Genomic DNA, 20,002 nt, shown 5'->3' with positions numbered 1-20,002 from the left:
TCAGCTTGTGACTTCTCATATGATTTCTATGTTAAGGAAGACTCAAAAAAGCCCTCTTCAAAACTACTTCAGTGACAATGATGAAAGAATGGAGAAGGTAAAGACAAATGAGTTTACAAACAGTTAACTAGAAGAAAAGAACAGCAGAATGAATATAGACAGTCATTAAAAGTATCTTGAAATGGAAGAGTTATTAAACATTATAGAAGAAATTAGTTTGAGGCAGAACAGGCACTGAAAGGACTGAGAAAAGGAGGCACTGTCATATTGCAAGAAAGAAAAAAAGGACCAAACACAAAGAGGATGTATATTTGAATAACAAGTCTTTTTGAGTTGGGATTTTCTACTAAGATGGCTTCTTCCTAACCATTTTCATAACATATATACATAAATAATGTCAATTGTGTATATATAGATGTATATGCATATATAGGAGGCATATATAGATATACATAAACACTCAGAAAGCTATGTAAAATACATTGTACCCATTGTATTTTAACTGAGATGGGTAACAATAAAATGACAGACTTGGCTGCCATTTTGTTGTGTCTTCATATGTTTTAAACCTATCTGAAAAGAAAAAATTAAAGAATTTGTTCCATTCAACCAGTATACAATGATCCTCTGTCTAATAGCTCTTAAAAGAGATTTGGGAGATTCCTCTAAAAAACATAGTTTTCATTAGCATATATGTATTTCTCATCCTCTCTGACCACCTAATTTGGATATATGATACTGTAATGTCAAGGGTTTTATGACAGTAGCATATTACAAGCACTTGTAATTTTTCCCCCGCCATCCTACCAATGCTAACCAGAACATAATACAGTGAAGTCCTTACATTGACAGTCCCCTTTATATTCCCATACATCTTGCCTGTGCAATGGAAACATTATAGGAATGCTACATCTTGATGTAAGACTGCATGCTTACTTGTCCTGAGCGGTTTCTGCAGCTCCTTCCCAATATACAAGGAAAACCCTTCCTACCATTCCAGCTGTGTCTGCCTTCAGGGAATCTTCTCCAGACCTCTGAGCTTCTTGAAGTCTGTTCCTGCTCCTTACAGATATTCCGCTCAATACTAGAAGATGCTGAGTGCTCCTGAGAAAAGCCTGCAGTTCTTCTTCACTCCCTCTCCCACTCGCCTGAGTGAGAGCTGAGGGCACTCTGCTCCTGTGGTATCTGACCACTTTTGTGAACTACTCTTTTCCTGGATTGTCTGAATCTGAAACATGTGACAATGTGAATGGCAAGTTCTGTCCTCTACCTCTCGTCTCCAGGCTGTGGAAAAGCTTTCATTGAAATAAATGCCTTTACGAAAAAAGGTGTCCAACTCATCACTTGATTTACAGTGCAATTAAGAGCAGCAGCTAGCAGAGCTGAGTATAACGGTATCCCATTCATCCGAATGTACAACACTGCTGGAGTCCCACGGGCTGGCATTTGCCCACAGAAGCTGGGTATTGCACAATTGCACATACGGCTCCAGGCTATTTGATACTTACCCTGGTGTTGGTGGATTTTACTTTTTGAAAATAGATTTCATTTGATGCCAGCTCAGAATATCACCTGCTGGAAAATACTGTATTCTGCTGCTTGATCACCAAAGACTCTTAGTTGTAAAATATAAATTATATTTCCCTATTCCTTGTTATTTTACTCTTGTAAGTTTATTCAGTCTCTTACATCTTTCTTTCTCCTTCAGTTCTGCACAGATTTACGTCTTAGATGGACATAGTTAAAGATCCTGTATCTAACTACAATGAAACACTGGAGAAATTCAAAATCCAGACACGAACATTGCATGCCTAGATAAATTCTACAGCCAGCTATTGAAGAGGCTGTCTGTCCTCAGTGTTGGGAACTGGCATTTGAAGTAGCCAGTTAGTAATATGTCAAGATCGGGATTACCACACTGAGGACCTCTCATCCCTAAAACCCAGCCAACATGCACATACTTTTGACCACGCTTACAGCCATTCACTATTTCCTACTCATCCATCCATCCATCCACTCTTTACTGCATTGACTCTTCATTTAGCTTAAAAAAAAGAGGATAGCTATTAACACGGAACTTGGTACGCTACAACAGATTATAAGGCTTTTGATTTGGATTTCAGATCAAATACTAGATGGGTTGAAATACAATCAATTGGTGGGATCTGGAATACAAACCAAAGGAAGCCTGAACAAAACGCTGCTACTTGAGGTTTTCTGACTGATTAGTCTCTGCCTTAAAGTGAGAGCACCTAATACCTGTAGAGAAAAAAATGGAAAGTCTCACCTACTTTCACTGTGAGTAACATACCACAGTCGTTGTCACTTACTTCCTTCGAAGCAGTACTCTACAACATAGCCATCTAACCCTGCTGCTCCAATGTGGTCTGGTGGCCTCCATTTCATTGTAACTGAGGTGTCAGTCACGCCATCCACTGCCAGGAGAGTTGGTGGACTAGTAACAGCTGAAGCAAGCAGGCAGCGGGGAGAAGGCAGAAAACAGTGTTACAATTAAGGGTTTATATTTATGGTGTGTATTCCTCTAATTTAGCATCATAGGTGACAGGCTAAATCCTGCCTACCAGGCATTTCCAGTCACCCCTGGCACATCTTTCCCAATTCAGACCAAACTAGAAGAAGCAGGTACCTCATCCTTTGTCAGCTCACAGCCTACCCCAGAGTTAAATTCCTCCTGCTGAGGAGTGAGGAGGACAAACAGTAGTGGAAGGTTGTGAGCTGTGTATTCTCCAACAGCAGGTATTTTCTGTCAAGAGGAGAGCATGTTGTAGCAATAATAGGCACCTTCTTCCCTCTCCTCTGCATTGTGTGGGGCCACTGAGCAAGGTGGGAACCTTTGCTGGCCTACAGAACAAGACACCTTTCTTATACAGGGACTTATAGCTGTCAAAGTAGTTTGAAAAATCTGTTTCTTTATATGCAAAAGCCACCAGATTAGTCTGTCACTAGGTGAATGACAAGGCCCTCTAGCTGTTACATTAATATAAAGCAATAAAATGACACATAGAATAGTATACAGTATGACCTAGCCTAATCTGGATTGTCTGCAAAAGGATATTGAAAATATGGGATCCCCTTCTGGGAAAAAAGCCCTTACTTCAGCTAATGGGGATCCCTGAGACAGAGAGTGAAATTAGGGACTATTTAAATGTATCTTATTGTATGATTTGTTGCAATATTGGGCAAATTCACTCAATTTTTTTCCATAGATTTCTATGTTTATGATAGATCATATACCTATGGCTATTCTTTTTAAATGAAAATGTATGGATTATTGGTGAATACTTGTACATTTTTAAATGGCAAGCTACTATTAACAGCAAAGTACAAGTAGTGAAACATGAAAGGTTGTCTCATTTTCATACAGTGCAACCTGCAAATAGTGATCTTTACACTTCTGGTCACTTCTCCTGAGCATTTTTGGCCAAAAGCCAGTGTCTGACTGAATTTATAGCAGGAGAAAGACACACAAAACAACAAAGACTATAATCTACTATCTTTATCAGTTCTCTAAATTGCTGGTTTGACTGGCAATAGTTTGACTCTATTGACTCAGGAGGTACCTATGATACACACAAACATCAAACTGTTAAGTCTTGTCCTTAAAACACATTGACCATAGTATTGACCATATCAGGCTCAACTACAGTGTGTCACTTTTATTGTAGTGCACCATTTTTCTGTCTATACATCCTTGTTTCATGTTTATAAAAGATGATAAGTCCTTCAGACATAGACATATAATAAAGACAGGTCCTGAGCAACACAAGTGCAATGGGAACTACAGTTACACAATTAGATGACTGTAATAATGTATTAATGATAATTTTCTAAATGCATACCTATCTTTATGCCCTTGATTACTTACCTAAAGGAACAAAGGACTTAGAAGGCATACTTGGTTTGGAAATGCCTATTGCATTAACAGCAAATACACGGACCTCATAAGCAACACCTTCAATCATCTTCTTTGGCTCAAAAGTTGTTTCTTTACACAGTTCAAAATTCAGCCTCATCCACCTGGAGCTTTGTTTCTTTTTCCTTTCAATGAAATATCCTATTGACCAAACAAAACATTATTATACTAAGTGGTAGCAAAAAGCTCAATAGTGAGGGGTCTAGTTTTTGACTGCTCAAGGGCCTTTTTTTTCTGGAAACACATCAATATCCCCTTCTAGCCTCAGAGTGGTTTACGGGCTATTGTTAAGTTTTTCCAGTTGCAAGCTGTCTGGTAGTCACCTGTTCGGCTTTCACAGCCACCTACGAACTTTTTTCAGACTTCACTTACAAAACCACTGTGTTTAGTTCAGAGTGAAAAGGGCCCCTCTGACTTTCCTCTTTGTTCAGTATTGGAAGATATTCTGATTTACTCAGTAAATTGTTTCTGAAATTCTGCCTAACATTCAAACAGGCTAACTGTTCAAAGTTTGGTGTTACAAGAGGTTGCCTTTCAAGTAGGGGCGTTCATAATGTGGCAACATACAAAATGACAAATCTCAAAGCATTAGAAAAATAGGTATCTGATAAAGTTGAGGACTGGTTAGAACATTCTTGCAACTGGATACTTCAAGGTTCAGCTCTCCAGTGCCTGAGCTACACTCAGACCCTATTGCGTTAATTATTTGGAGTTTGTTTCTTTTGTCTATATTAGAGCATCACCACAAAAAAAATTATAAAAATAAATAAAAAAAGGACGTACCTAAGATGGGTGATCCACCATCATTTGCTGGAGGTTCCCAGGTCATAACACACCAGTCTTCACCCACCTCAGTCACATTTGGTGCCTGAGGAGGATCAGGGACATCTGTTGTACACAAAGTAAATATTATTAAAAAAAATAAATATGTTTCTTCTTTTTGCATAGGTTGAAATAAAAAAAAGTCAAATAAGAAACAATTTGAAGTGCAACAGGAGTTCCTAATGAGGAGGGAGAGAGGAAGGTGGTCTTTGTGGATCCTGGCAGGTGGTTAGGAAGGCATAAGCTCTTCAGCACAGTCAGGACGCCTGAGAGGCACTTGAGGGTGTGTGATAAGGGAGAGCCCAGAACCACAAGGCGCATGGAGAACAGAGTGTTAAGGGCAGCCTGAGGCAGCTGCACACATTTGGCCCCTGCAGCATAAGATGGCAGCGGGGTGATAACTAGCTCCTACTTGAATCCCATGCTAAGCTCCTGTGTCCTTTGGGGACACTGGGCCTTAGTATCCTTGCACCTCAATTCTACATCTGAAAACGCGGACAAGCAGGGAAATGGAATTTTTCTGAGACTCCACAACAGTCTGGTAGCTAGGGAGGACAGCACCTACAGAAAAGACCCTGCAGATACAGAAAGAATTTGTCTCTTGTTGCAGTGCAGAAAAGTGAGGTTCTTCAAGGAGCAGTTATTGAAAAGTCCTGTGGTAAAAGACATGGCTCAGGTACACTGTTCCACATGACTTACCAACCACTTTAATGTTGATTAAAGCTGTGTCCTCTCCAGCCTCATTCTTTAACGTTATTCTGAAAGGACCTGAATCCTCCCTCTCAGCTGTATCTATGACCAGACAGCTGCTGTCTGAGTATGTTTCTGCCCGTATTCTTCCACTGTCTGTGAGCCACTAGAAAGCAAAGCAAGCAGAGGGAAAAGTCATATTTTCTGGATTTCAGAATCAAAATTCTCAAAAATCAAAATCTAAATGCAGTAAAGGATACTTCAGAAAAATACTAAAGCAACTATAAGAAAAAACACAAAGCTCAGAATTTCAGTCACCTAATGATCATAAAAATGACAAAATAACTGAGGGACAAATTAATAACTTTAAATTGCGGTAACTGTTTAGTACTCAGATCAGCCTTTGCATCTCAAAGGAAGAGGCACTAGCCTTAGTTGTCCTGTGAGCAAGAACATGCTTTTGTCAACACTGCTGTCATTAATTTGATGGAAAAAGAGTAGCGGTTTCTCCCAGAAGTCAGACTGAAATGTAATTAATTTGGTTTAAACGTCAGAGTGATCGTAGTGCTCAGTAGTTTTTCCTCACAGATTTCAAATGCTGGCACATATTTTGGAGTAAGAGCTCCCCTAGAATAATTCCCTATTTGACAAGTCCACAGTGATGATACTACAATTAATATTTGAAAAATAGTAGTCAAGAGGTTTGCCCAGATAGTTCTGACAAATCCAGTAATAATAACATGTTCTAGCTTCCGCATACAACAAAAATTTAGATGTGAAAAGTGGCTTTTTGGCATTACACAGTCAGGGATTGATCTGTGCAGTTTTGCTTTAAGACACCAGATGCAAGATGCCAGTTGCCCAGCCTGTCATTTCATTCAGGGCTTGACACTCTATCAGGATTTATCTTTTGTTTTCCCAAACCAGAACCTGGCAGCCATTCTGGGCACTATGTACAGAAGAAGTAGCCATTTGGTATTTTCACTAGTTTTCTTCTGCATCTCATACATCCCTCTCCTTTATAATTTATTTATAGCAAACCACATTTTTTCCTTCGTTAGTTTCAACCTTTCCTCAAAAAGACCAAAAAGGTACTAAATAATACTTATCCATTTAACCCTTTCTTCTTGAGCAAGGAGAGTTTTTTAGATCAAGTGCCTCTCCTCCTTATTTTCTGCATTAAAATCAATGTCTTCACAAGGCTAGAGGTTATTTTTTGAAGGAAAAGGCCCATGGTTAAGCTGAAGAGATGTGTATAATGACAATGTACCTTGTCCCCTTTACTCCACATGACTTTTGGAGTTGGCTCGCCAGTGATGGGGATCTCAAGTCGTAGTTTGCTTCCTGCCACTACTGTCACAGTGTTACCTTCCCCAAGACCATCCAGGTGGAGTTTAGGAGGATCTGAAAAAGGAGAGTTTGTTCAAATGTGCTGTGTAGCTGCCAATGTAGAGAAACATGGTCTATGTTTTGTATTTTCCTGGTATTTTTAGCCAACTGATATTTTGTTCAGAAGAAAATTTGTTAAGAGGATTTCTTTTTAAGGAAATAGTTGTCTGATGAAAAATTGTGGCACCGCACAGATTTTGAAATAGTAAGATCATAAAAAAATAAATCTGTCTTGCTGAGGCAGAATTATATATATTCAGGTAAATTCTGAGAGAGATTTCCTCTAAGTGGCTCTTGTGAATTTCCTTTGCAGGCTTTCTATAACACTTTTTACCTTGCTTCAGACATCACTGTTCTTACAGCGTAAAAGTTTTCTTAACTCAAATCCTTTTTCTGAAAATGAAATGGCCACTTTTATTGTACCCTATCCTCGTACAACCTTTTTTTCATGTATTGGAAGTTGTGTCAGTGGGCATACCCCTCTAGTACCACTTCCGTCTTCATTCTCCCTAAACCTTGCCAATACTTGTTCTAACACAGATATTTCTTTCAGCTTCAATTACAGAACATATTTTGTAAAACTTTGGTCATTTATATTGCTCTCCTTTTGACTTCCCAGTTGCTGGTTGCAGTTAAAAGCCAGTGAGGTATTGTGGTGGGAAGGTCAATGCCTTGTTTTATTCTTGTTTGAAAGACTGGGATCATTAACAAGCCTTCTGTTTGGCTGAGTGAGTAAAAGCTGGCCACAAACATTTTGCTTGCTATATATCATTTAACGTATTTAAGGAATAGGTAAGTGTGCACCTATTCTACTAAACTTTTACAAAACTCATAGTAGTGGTTTAGGTTTAGATATTAAACATCAAAAGCCTTCCCCAGGAGCTTGTGAACTACGTATAAGCTATGAGCAGATCCTGAGCACAGGCAAAGCACTCTGACTAGGTCGCTTGCACTTTGCCAAAGCAGCATGTCTGTTTTCTCTGGTAGATGCCTGCTCAGAGGAAACAAACTAATTGTAATCAAGGATATTTCACACTGCTTTTAATTTCCACAGGTCAGAGAAAGGGATGCTATATATAAGTCATTGTGCCATATACTTACCCACAACATGTACTTTGCATGGAATGTTAATATTATAGGCATCTGGTACAAACATGTATTCAGCCTCATCATCAACAGCAGCACTCGCTATAACAAATCTGTGGATTCTGTAAAAAATTGTAAAAGAAATCAATGTAAATTATTTTTGAAGACAGGTTGGTTGAAGCTATAAGGAAAAAACTGTGAAAATTCAAGTCTGTGCAAGTGTGTAAAATTACTGACTAAAAGTCCTTTGCTGGCTGCTTAGTGGTATTTTACCTGGTTAAATACTGTGTGGTTTACACAAAATGCTGTTGAGACAACCACCAAATAATGTAACCAATTCTAATATCTTTTTGTTTGAATACAGAAATAGAAAAATACAGGAATATAATCTTTTTGATGCAGGGATTCTGTGTCACTGGCATTAGATTGTAGTTTGATTGTTCAAGGAGAAATCTTTAGTTGATCCCATTGTAGGAATATCCTGACTTTTATTAGACCATTTTTGTGACAGGATCCAATCTACTATTTGTTTGCCAAAATAAAGAAATGAGTGAGCAAAGCACACACTGCTCTTACTTCCTAACTGTGTCTTCCAGCATGATGATATTTTTGCTCTCCTATGACCTGCAGTGGCTAAGTTTTGTTCAACGTAGGACTCACTTCTGTGCCCTTTCTGCTACCCTTCACCTCACCCTATGGGCTTACATGGGTTGTGGGGAGCTCCTTCACCTTATGTCAGTCCAAAGGCTCACTGCACAGCTGGCGCTTGTCCATTACTGCAACTTAGTGAGTGTTATGGAGTCAATGTAGACATTTCATAGCCTGTTTAGGATCATCTTCACAAATGCAGTTCCCAGCTGTACGAATGGCCTACTAAGCTGAAGTGTAGTTTAAGGCAGGACCTGTTGTTGGTTGTTTTATTTAACTGACAAACTTTCCATGAAAAAGGACCGGTTATAAGTGGGAAGGGACCTGATATCTCCATGTACTTTGCATGGGAAAGTAGACCATGCATGGTCTAAGTTGACACAACAGAAGCTATCAGAAGAACAGACATTTAAAAGCTATATATTTTTTAAAATGTCTAACAATGATTTTACTTTGCTACTTAATATCACATACTAACAGCAATAGCAACGTCAAGAAAATGCATAGCTTGAACTTAGATAGATCAAGGATTTGAATTTTGTACTCCACAGCCAAAAGACACAAGATTAAAATGGCCAAGAAGACATGGCTTTTGTGACGATAAAAATAAATATATTTGAGGGACAAAGGTTAGGCTTGATTACCAGATAATTTGCAGTGAAGTAACCCACATATTGGCACAAGTCTACAGTGTAGTTTCACCAAAAGTCAAGTCAATACACAACAGGCTTACCTTCCTTTGTGATAAAGCTTTACACGGTCACTAGCTTCAACCAGTTGCCCATTTTTGTACCATTTCCCTTCGACGTTCTCAGATATCTCACACTTCAGATGGATTTCCTGTCCAAGCCTCACAGTCTGGTCTTCTAGTGCAAGTTGGATCTTCAGTGGTCTCACTTAGGAAAACAGAAACAAAGTTATTAATGCTAATACCTGCTTTAGCAGGAGGCTGAACTAGGTGATCTTCAGAGGTCCCTTCCGACTCTGACCATTCTGTGATTCTGTGATACCAACCAGTAGCTCATGATTCTGTCGTGGAGCTGCTACTAGCCATCACAGCAGTCTTCAAATCAGCAAAAAGCCTCCAATAATAAAGTTCTGAAGTCGAAATACAAGTAATATGTACATGTAAGCTACATAAAATAACCTCTTTTCATGTAGTGTGATGCCTTAGAAAGGGGGATCCAAAATACCCATACCCTGTGTGGGGAAACTCCATGGATATTGCCAGTAGAAGAACTGAGCCTAGGAGCATAATTTGAATGCTGTCCCCTCTCTTGTGTTTAGGGGCTGGAGGTAGGCTGCTTCTATCCCCCAGAGTCCAGTAAGAAACTTTCAAGAAGTGGAGGATGTGTGTCCCCAGATCAATACACTAGAAGGAATTGCGACCCACCGCTCCTGTGATCTAACAGCAATCTATCATACTCATAGCTCTCCCAGCTGCTCTGAGGTAATCTGGAGACTCATCAAAGTATTCAATCACAAGTGGGGGCTGTAGTTCTTAATCTGTTTTGTCAGGCTGGTAGCAAAGGTTAACTGGCCAGTAAGCTTAACTTCATACACTGCTTGTTCTCATGTTTACTGAACTGCCTTAACTCACCCTATGAATAGCCACAGATACTACTAGCTTTTGTAAAACTTGGGTCTGAGAACTGGCATCCCAGTTCAATTTCACTTTCTAGAAGATCAGATGCTGTAGACCAGAGTCCAGGCTGAATGCACAGTATGATCTGTATGCAGTAAATATCCCTGACTACAATATGACATGAAGGGTGATGGGAAAGGCAGTGTTTTATAGAAAGCTAGTTGGAAAATCCTCAGAAGAAGTTGCATGAAAGGAAAGATGATGGAGATCAATACCCATGGAGGATAATTTCCAGATTGATAATAGAACAGCATGAATCAGTTAAGCTTAGGATGAAAATTTGTAAAAAATACTCAAGAACAGTACAAGTATTACAAAATAGTGTACATTTATATGTACATTATACGTATAATACGTAATGTATTATAACTTCAGAGGATGGGCACATATATTTTGCTAACAACCACAGGCATTTTAAAGAAATATTGCATAAACAGTACTAAGGGAGCTACATAGTCATGTGTTTGTGCCTATGAGTTCAGGTCGAGTGACCCTGATGCTGTAACTAATGGTTACAGAAGTGCTTATTTTTTCCAGCATACTTTTTTTATGATTTGGCTTAAAAGCCATGGTTTGGCTTTCCTGTGAAAACATGAAAGGATTAAAGAAAAGCAGATAATTCTCTCAAAACTTTCACTTTTTTAACCTATTATATCTTTGGATGGATAGCTTAGTTTTCCATCTTAATGAAGTGATAGTTTTCCAGCAGGACTAGTTAATTTCCTATTGCTGCAAACAGCATTTAAAGGAAAGTCACTGTTCTGGAGATTTGTGGCAAAGAAATTGATATGGAAGTTAAGCCTCCCTTTAAACCCTCAGGAAAAGGCAAGCAAATTGTTTACTTCTGTAAGCTACCAAACTGTGACATACAAATTGAAGAGCAAGATGGATCATACTTACAATCAACTGAAAGCTTAGCTTCAGATTGGCCTCCAGTTGTCATTACTGAGTAGGTTGCACTGTCATTTTTTGCGGCTTCCTCTATGATCAAAGTGTGTTTTTTACCCTCAACCTTGATTCGGTAACGAGATTTAGGTTCATTGGTAAGTTCTACACCATTCTTAAACCTAATGGAAAACAAAGAGTGATTATTATTTCAATAGAAGTCCTATGCAAATAAGACTCCCATAGACTGAAACTTCCAGAGAAAACTTTATAAGACTTAAGGCACAAGAAAAGGTTAAACAAACTCATCCATGAATGTGTAAGGATGCTTTTGCTATTGCTACATTTTTGAATAATGTTTTCTTGAGAGTTTCTTAACTTTTTTCAGGTTTAATGGTATATAAAGTTTCCTACAATTACCTACAATTAAAGTATTCTGGGTTTTATTCTCAAGGGAAAGAGTATCTGTTCAAAATGTGGCGTACCATTTCACATTTGCATCATCCTCGGACACTTCACAGCTCAGTTCTACTCGTTCACCCACATAGGTACTAGTATCCTCCAGGCCTTTGGTCACCAAAATTGGAGGATCTTTGGAAAGAGAAAATCAAAGATTTACAATCTAAGAGAGAAAACTAAGTGAAAGAGGTTTTCAAAAGCATGCTGTAGAAGACGATATTACTTTAAAATTCTAATATCAGTCTCAGTGCAGCTTTTTCTGCCTTAAATCAAAAAAGCGAATGCTCATTAAGATACTAGTAGGAAATGTGCTAAATAATAAAATAACATCTGTTTAGATTAATACCTGCCTTGTCCCCTATTTTATTGACAGTTTGTCCAGGCAGGTTGACACGAGAAGCTGACGCCGCCCTCTTGCCTCCCACAGATCCCTCTCATAAAGCTGTGTTTCCATTAGGTCCTAGAGCCCACTATACACAATAATATGACCTGATGACATAACGCAGTGCCCTTATTGGTTTAATCCAGTTCATTTAACAGCAAGAGACTTTACAACAGTTATCCTATGATATTTATAGGGGTGATGGGCTCCATTATTTTAAAAAGCTTTCTGAAATATTTGATGATTTGTGTCTCTCACTGTAAGTGGTGCTGTGCATGTGTGAGTAATGCCATATTATCAGTAAGACTATCAACACCATGGGAGCAAAAGGGTGAAGAAATGCCCACCCATTCATAGCTTTTGATGAGTCTTCCCTTAAATCCCTGCAGATGGAATGACAACAAACTGCTAGAAAGCCTGATCTGAGGGTAATTGAAAGAGATCAGTTGGACCAAAAGTATCAGGGTCATCAGGTACCGAAGTGTGGTGTTAGGGAATGCCAATGCTGTGACAAATGAGCCTCCAAAATGGCTTTAAAACTATGAAGGCGACCACAGTCCCACCAGATCCCAATGCACAGTATGAAATCCACCATATCCCCATTCCAAGGTTTTCACTAAATTACTAAATACAGAAGGGGGTGGGGGTGGGGGTGAGAAATGGGCAGGGATCACAGAAAGAGTGATCCCTAAGGGCTGCTAATACAAATACAAAAATATACAGAACCAGATCCTCCATGCTAATAATTCTGTTGCAGCCAAAGAAGCCACACCAATTTACAGCAGGTGAAATAGGAGCAAGCTGACATAGTTACCTCTCACAAACAGTTCTGTGGAGCATTTCTCATCACCAGCTGTTACGTAATAGCGAGCATCGTCTGTCATCGAACAATTATTGATGAATAAAATTCTCTGGTTACCTTTGTGCTCAAAAATGTATCTGTTTGAACAGGAATGCAGCAGAGATACATTAGCAAAACTGCTGGACCCCTTTTGTTTTATGTAGAACGTGCTTTAGGGTTTATTAGAGGCAAAAATCCTGTTTTTTACATAGACCTGGAAAAATGTACTGGGAAGCAATTTCTAAGGTTCAACAGAACTGTCATAGACTTTTTAGCAAAAAGAGCTATGGTGTAGAAGTGACAATGAGCATCTTCTGCCTTGTTCCAAAATCCCAGTCTTGTGTGACATGAAAAAATAAATTAAAAAAAAAAAGAGCAGGCTCTGAAGGATGGCAAATAAGTCTGAAACTCGAGATGAGTGAAGATGAAAATAACCAGTAATAGGACACCATCCTCATTCCAACACTCAACATTTTTGTGAAGTATAATAATAGCCAAAGTTAAGAAGTTAATATTATTGGTAGGCCAGATGGCACAAGAGATCAGTAATGGGATATGGGGTTTTGGTAATGGGATATGGAGCCTTTCACCTTTATGTCACCAGTTTAGATCTGCTCCAGGTTTGTAATGACCAAAGCTCATTAGCATCTGACAGCTGCTTCAGCAGCCTGGAAGAAATGCACTGGAGCATTCAGTCCAGGTCCTTCTAACAGGAAAGGTATCCATAAAGCTGCCTGTGAAACAGTCCTGAGCTGCTCATGGCAGGTATAGGGGCTAAAGAAGAGGTACCCTATTTGTTATACATTTTTTGTCAACTATGAATATTAATCAAAATCCTTCACTGACTTTTGCAGCCAAAGAATGAAGGAAATCTGCCCCTCCTCTGTAAGAGGCCTTTTGCTAATTTTTTTTTTTTTTTTTTTTTTTTACAGGGCCAGAGGAAAAAGTTGCCAAGGTTTTGTGCTGCTGAGAAACATTTGATGAACATTGCATTGTTGTGCATTACTGAATGCACATCATAATTCCTAGATGTGTCTGACTGTGGAATGGCATTTTCTGCACAGGGTTGTAAGAGCTGGTTGTGCCCATCCTAGGAACTGGGCTCAATTTCCAGCCATTGCTCTACTTGTACTCAAGTGTCTGCACCTGAAAAGCCACTTCTAGATAAAGTCAGAGAGTAAAATTGTATGCAGATGATACAGATGATGAAGTAGCTTGGGTACACTAGACCTGTTGCTCATGACTGAAGTCACTTTGGGCTAATGCAGGTTGTTGACTTCAGTGTGATCATTAACTGGGTAGTGGAAGGTGAGACAAACCTCCCTCCCCCTTCCTCAGATGCTTTCTGAGCCAAATGGTAAGTAGGTGATGTTAAATATTTCTCATTACACAGTTACACAGTTACGGTAGAAAGATTCTGACTTCCTTCAGGCAAGTGGTTTATTTACTCACAGTGCTTCCTGATTCTTTAAAAACTACTGACTAGGAAATGGCCCCATGTTTTGTTGAGGATCTTTAATTCTTTTCTCTAGAGGCAAAGAGCCAATCTGGATCAATATTTAGCATACAATGGACTTTTCTGGGTCATGAGAAATATAGCATTGTTTGCATATTTCTCATGTATAATGAAATTCAGAAATAAAATTGGTGCAACCTAAGCAAAGAGAGAAATCTATGCAACACACTTGTCACGGAAGTACATGTCTACCCATTTTATTTCTTACATACAAAAAAACCACTTACTTTGCACTTGGTCGTATTTCTTGGCCATTTTTATACCACTTGAGTTCCACTGTTGGATCTGCTAGCTCCACCATGAACCTTACTTTACCTCCTTTGTCCACCTGATATGCAGGATCAAGACCTTTGGCAAAAGCTGTTGTGGAAGCCAAGTGTTATTATAAAAGAAGGTCAGAAAACAAGAATATGAATGCTGAAATGACGTTGCTTACATCAATGCTGTCAGAATACATGCACACAATGTTACGCATCACTCTATACTCTTAGGCTAGTCCACATGAATCAGTTTATTTTCTAGAAAAATCAAAGTGCAAAGCTATGAAGATCTGATTATCCTGACCAAGTTCAAGCTAATATCTCTTAATCACTTTGCAGTATAACTGTATTCTGAATAGGACTGGGTAGGTGTAGCTTTGACAGCTTGCTGAGAAGTGCTGTGTCACAGTAAAATGATATACAGCTGGTGACATGGAATAATTTGCAATGAGTCTGTTATAAAGGACTTCTCTATTAGCACCCCTACCAAGTTAACAGGGAATTTTAAGCTGAAATTCCTGTTGAGCATCCCACTATCAGAATAAACATTGGTTTGCCTAAAAGCCAAACTAGCTTTCCTGATTCTTTCTGTAGGTTATGAAGAGTACACTGCCATTCCACTTGGGATAAAGGGTCACAGCTGTGAAACATTTGCAAAAATAGTTGAAAGTGGCAAAGGTTGTCAGTCTGTGAATCCTAATGGGGCTTTACAAAAAGATTGTTTGAGATGTGCAAATGTAGACCAAGGTGTTCTTGGCAAGGTAAAGCCAGGTGCAACTCAAACAAATCAAAACACTTTAACACCAACGCTTAGATATTGCCAATCACAAAAGTTAAAGCCAGGGTACCAGGTATGTGTACCTCAAGTACATAAACACTGTCTCAAACAAATTGTCCACAACTTAGCAACCAATTTCTACTAAGGTTTACATTATGCATATGTCTGACTGCAAGAGACTGAATATATCAACACAACAGGAGTTATTAAATGTGAAAAGCCTTTTCTACGTATCTTGTTGCATTGTAAAAGTTTCTAAGTTATAAGGAAGGTGGTGTGAGAGGAGGAACACCCTGCTGTCATCCTGTCACTACTGTAGACATTTTCCCCAATATCTAAAGCCCCTACTGTAGGGAAAACACTGTCCACTGAAAAATCCTGATATGGCTGTCAGCTCCATCATACTCAACAGGGATCTGGGAAGAGGGACCAGACAAACTGATCCCAGGTCCTGAGAGATGCCCCCTTCCCAGTAAAACATCCAGGCACTTCCACATGATGCACCTGGGTAGGGAGCAGCTCTTCCTGCCAGTTGCACAATTCCTGCCCCAGCTTCCAGCCCTGCCCCAGCCTCCTGGGGGAAGGCGAGGAGTTTCCCCCCTAAGCTTTCACCACTTTAGAGAGCACCACTGGCTACAGAAACTGCCCCAGCGGCTCAGCCAAAGCCCATCAACTCGATTTCTCCCTCCCTCAACTGTAGCCAGAATCAGATATACCAGCAAATGAAAAATATAAATAAAAATTAATGTGTAGTAACATAACACGTGTTATGATGTGAGGTAATAGATGAGGAGAGATGGTATATCAGGTAGATGGATTACAGCTGGATTTGTGGAGGATTTTACCTAAACAAAAGGGACTCCTCCAGGAAACCAGTGGAACAGCAGATGTATGTATTGCTTCCAGTTCTGAAATGTTCTCCAGGAACAAGCAAATGGATAGTGTGTTGCATTTATACATGTGTGTATGTATTATGTCACATGTATATACATTTTAAATACATGCACATATATATAAAAATGCTTCTCTATACTTATGTATTATACCACTCATACTATTTAGTAGAGTAGATGGGGAAAGACAGGCCTGAATGTCCTCACCCAGCACAGGGTGAAGGGGTTTTAGTGCAGCTGGGATTTCAGAGGAATGTCAGATTAAGAGCAAAATGAAATGATGAAGAGCAAACAATGTGTTTGGAGTGACTCTTATTTTAGAGCAGAAGATATTAATGATAACATAAGGTTTAATTTCCATACTGTTTGATCAGGTAACATACAACCAGGGAACATTTTTTCCACACAAATGGGAGATATTGTTCCAGTTGGAACTATTGTTTGGCCAAATAGGAGGGATGCTTTTGGAAGCACTGAATGGGGTAGAGTGTTTATGCTAACCACAGTGGACCAAAGCCTACTTCTGATTAACTCCTTGCAGTAATAAGGCTTGCATTATAGCGTGCAAGTCCCCTTAAATGGAAATGAAGCAAGTTTGGGTTTTTAAGGTGGATGTTTATGTTTGACTACTGAGCATAAGAATATTCTGCCTTATCCATACCTGCACTCTTCTTCACTTCCCTGCGCATGCGCTTCAGACGCTTTAACATGCCTCTCAGGTCAGTGATACCATACTGAAAAGCAATCTTCTCATATTCACTGGGATTCGCGTTCTTCAGGAGCTCCCACACATCTACCTCAGGTTCTTCTTCTTGCTGTTTGACCTCCCTAACAGCAGTGAAATAAAATGATGGGAGAATAGTTAGTGAAGCTGTATCATACCATAAAAGAAGGTGAAGCTGAATCTATGGTAAGGTTAGAGATGTTTAGATCAAAATTTGAAGGCCACCATCATTTCTTTATTTGACTCAGTATAAGAGGAATAGCTCAGAATGACATTCACACCTTACTTTACACTTCTTCAAGGCAGAATTTGGATATGAGTTTTAAGTTGGCCTTTTCTGATCAATCAGTTATGGGAATTTTATATTGCTTCATTATTAAAAAAATACAGTTAGAAAATGTAGTACTATAATAGCATATGGGCTAATCCCACTTAAATCAGTTCTATCTGTTGTAATGAGTGGAATCAGTTACAATTTATGATGGCACCAGTGAGATCTAAATCTAATCCATACATTTCATAACAGAAAAACTCTTTCAAATCTTGAGTCCCTGTAACTACTACTAGGGGTGACCAATGAAAGGACATTGGAATCCAAGGGAATCTGGGTCTGTTTATAGACAGTTGCACCAGTACTTCTCAGAGTTAAAGTTGGCATATGGATAGAAACTGGAGATTTCCACACCAGCTTGGACTTGCAAGATGGATCTGTTGGCTCACGTGTTTATTTTAATCTTAAGAGCAGGAAGTGTTTTCCAAGGCCTGTGTGAGGCATCACCTTTATACAGAAGTTTCAATACCGTGTTTACTGTCTGCAACTCCAGGCTAAGACAGCCAATAAAGAGAAGTATAATTATTTTCACAATGGCAGCCATTAAATGGGAGAACAATGGAAGCATCCTAAAAAACATGATAATTTTTGAAATTGACAGCTTAGCTCAAAAAAGTGAACTGCTAGAACAATCTAGGAATTGGAGGAGATTTTTTTTCATGTAAATTAGTTAAGGTCAGACCAGGATCATTCTGATTTGATCTAGTTGGTCTAACAAAAACAGTACTTTTCAGAGCAGAGCAAGAAAATAAACATTTGAGAAATAAAAAAGACTGAGCTTTGCAGTGAGACTCTATTAGAGCTGAGGTCTATTAAGTCTGACAGAGAATTTTCTTTAACATATACAGAAATAGCACTGAGGGTCTCTGAGAACCTCTGCATGTTTGGATGAGGAACTGTGGAAGATCACTTTGTTGTTTAATCCATGAGGTTTATTGATTTTCATAATACGCCAGTGTTAATTTAAAAAGGAAAAAAGCTCACTGAAGATTCTTGGACATACTTACATTGTTATCTTAGAATTATTGTTAGGCAATCTCGAGTATGTAATTTTATGTTTCATTCCTTTTACTTTTATCTGTGTTCATGCTTCTGGAGGGTGACTGTGCAGTGAGCACTGGTGTTGCACTGAGATTCCTTCTGCAGGGCAGCAAGTCGACCTCAGCTTGCAAACATATGTCAAAGCTGACACACCCCATGGGGTGGCATTCTCCTCTCCGGGGGCTGGCCACTTGCCATGCAATGCCTGTCCATGGTAAGGAGAGGCACACTCCATGGCAATTGAGATAATGTATCCCTTTAAATCAGGCAGTAATTGAGAATAAGGATCAGTTAGAGTATCCTGATTTTCAACCAGCTTGAAATATTTAATTCCAGACTCTTTTTTTCCTCTTCTGTAACTGGAGAACAAATTCTGACAACTTAGAACAAATCAACTTAATTCTGTGACCACAATAGTTTCTGCTGTGGGTAGTGGGCAAACACCACTTGCTATTTCCAAAGCAGACTGACCTCTCCACAAAACTGCTTTCAGATCTTTTCCCCGAAAATGTGCATTTTGTTGAAAGATGTACTTTTTTAAAAAAAGACCTAAATGTTTGAGTGTTTTTGAGATCTTGTGCCTTTTGAAATTTTGTGCTGTTGTTGATCCATTGCATTTACGAAGCACAACCAGTCATAGAGTGGCTTACTGACATAAAAACCAGTTTGTCTTCCTGCAAGACCAGCACAAAATTAGAAAATAGGCAGTACACAGATTCTATGCATTTAGGTTTTTTTTAAAAAAACATGTTTCAAATATTATGCACCACAGGTGAAAAGTTCTAGCTCTTTCCTTGGAAATATAACCACATAAAAGAGAAGGAATGCACCCGCAACATTACCTCTTGAAAAAATTGAAAGGAAAGCACGTATTTGTCTTCAGAAAAATGGATGTTAATATCCACACTGGAGCTTAATTAGCAATCTTATTCAATTAAGTGCAGAAGCATGAGGTTGCATTTCACTGTCTGAAGCAAGGAGGTGATGAACCAATTTGACCAATATCAAATAATGGTGTTTAAAAGTGAACAGTTTGCTTTGCCCATTAACCACACCATAGGTATACTATGTTTATATGGCTATACAGTATTTATCTTACAAAACATATGAATTACTTGTTAGTGAAGTGATGACTTTTCAATCACATTTCTCTTTCCACAAAAAACCCAAGACCTCTTACATGCAACTCTCACATTGCTAATAAAACACCCGACAGGCATTCATGAGATTTGTCAGAGTAAGTTGTGTTAGTATGATAAAAAGTCAAACTGAAGATCCTAATTAGGGATGAGAAGATTAAAAAACCAAAGATCTGGTGGATTTGAATGGGTTCAGGTATTGCTTTCACTGCCTACTTTTACCTTCAGCCTTTCTTGTTTGCTTTATTTGCTTAAATACTGTCCTCACCATCAAAGCCTATGAGCCCATTGTGAACATTTTATGTAATTAATACTGCAGATTGGGTTTTCCTTTTACAGAGTAAGCAGTAGATGAAATAAAGGATATAGTTCCTTTTCAAATTCTCTGTGGTCAGTTGCTATTAATTTCCATGGCATATAGAATTTCTGTGATATTTTTTTTTCTTAAATTACCAATTAACTATCTTGTCTTAACCTATTAAAAGCTAAACTGGGTTTAAGGTCTGAAATAGCTAGAGGCATAACTATTATATCACCAG

At 38.8% G+C, this 20,002-nt stretch overlaps 1 protein-coding gene across 1 annotated transcript in view; it reads right to left on the bottom strand.

Annotated features, from left to right (window-relative positions):
• MYBPC1 (myosin binding protein C1) overlaps positions 1 to 20,002 on the bottom strand; it is a 122,726-nt gene that overhangs the window by 19,006 nt on the left and 83,718 nt on the right. Inside the window, exons 14-25 of the mRNA XM_080393565.1 lie at positions 16,890 to 17,056; positions 14,525 to 14,657; positions 12,755 to 12,879; positions 11,585 to 11,690; positions 11,115 to 11,281; positions 9,303 to 9,465; positions 7,937 to 8,043; positions 6,717 to 6,850; positions 5,456 to 5,612; positions 4,718 to 4,822; positions 3,887 to 4,075; positions 2,331 to 2,465 (exon numbers count right to left, since the gene is read on the bottom strand). Of these exons, the coding sequence (XP_080249691.1) occupies positions 2,331 to 2,465; positions 3,887 to 4,075; positions 4,718 to 4,822; positions 5,456 to 5,612; positions 6,717 to 6,850; positions 7,937 to 8,043; positions 9,303 to 9,465; positions 11,115 to 11,281; positions 11,585 to 11,690; positions 12,755 to 12,879; positions 14,525 to 14,657; positions 16,890 to 17,056 (1,688 nt within the window). The remainder of the gene's footprint in view (positions 1 to 2,330; positions 2,466 to 3,886; positions 4,076 to 4,717; positions 4,823 to 5,455; positions 5,613 to 6,716; positions 6,851 to 7,936; positions 8,044 to 9,302; positions 9,466 to 11,114; positions 11,282 to 11,584; positions 11,691 to 12,754; positions 12,880 to 14,524; positions 14,658 to 16,889; positions 17,057 to 20,002) is intronic.

The sequence above is a fragment of the Falco punctatus genome (genome assembly GCF_963210335.1).
Source record: "Falco punctatus genome assembly, chromosome: 6".
In the NCBI taxonomy this organism is placed as follows: Eukaryota; Metazoa; Chordata; class Aves; order Falconiformes; family Falconidae; genus Falco; species Falco punctatus.
Note: the sequence above shows the minus strand (reverse complement) of the source record. Positions and strands in the feature narration are given on the sequence as shown.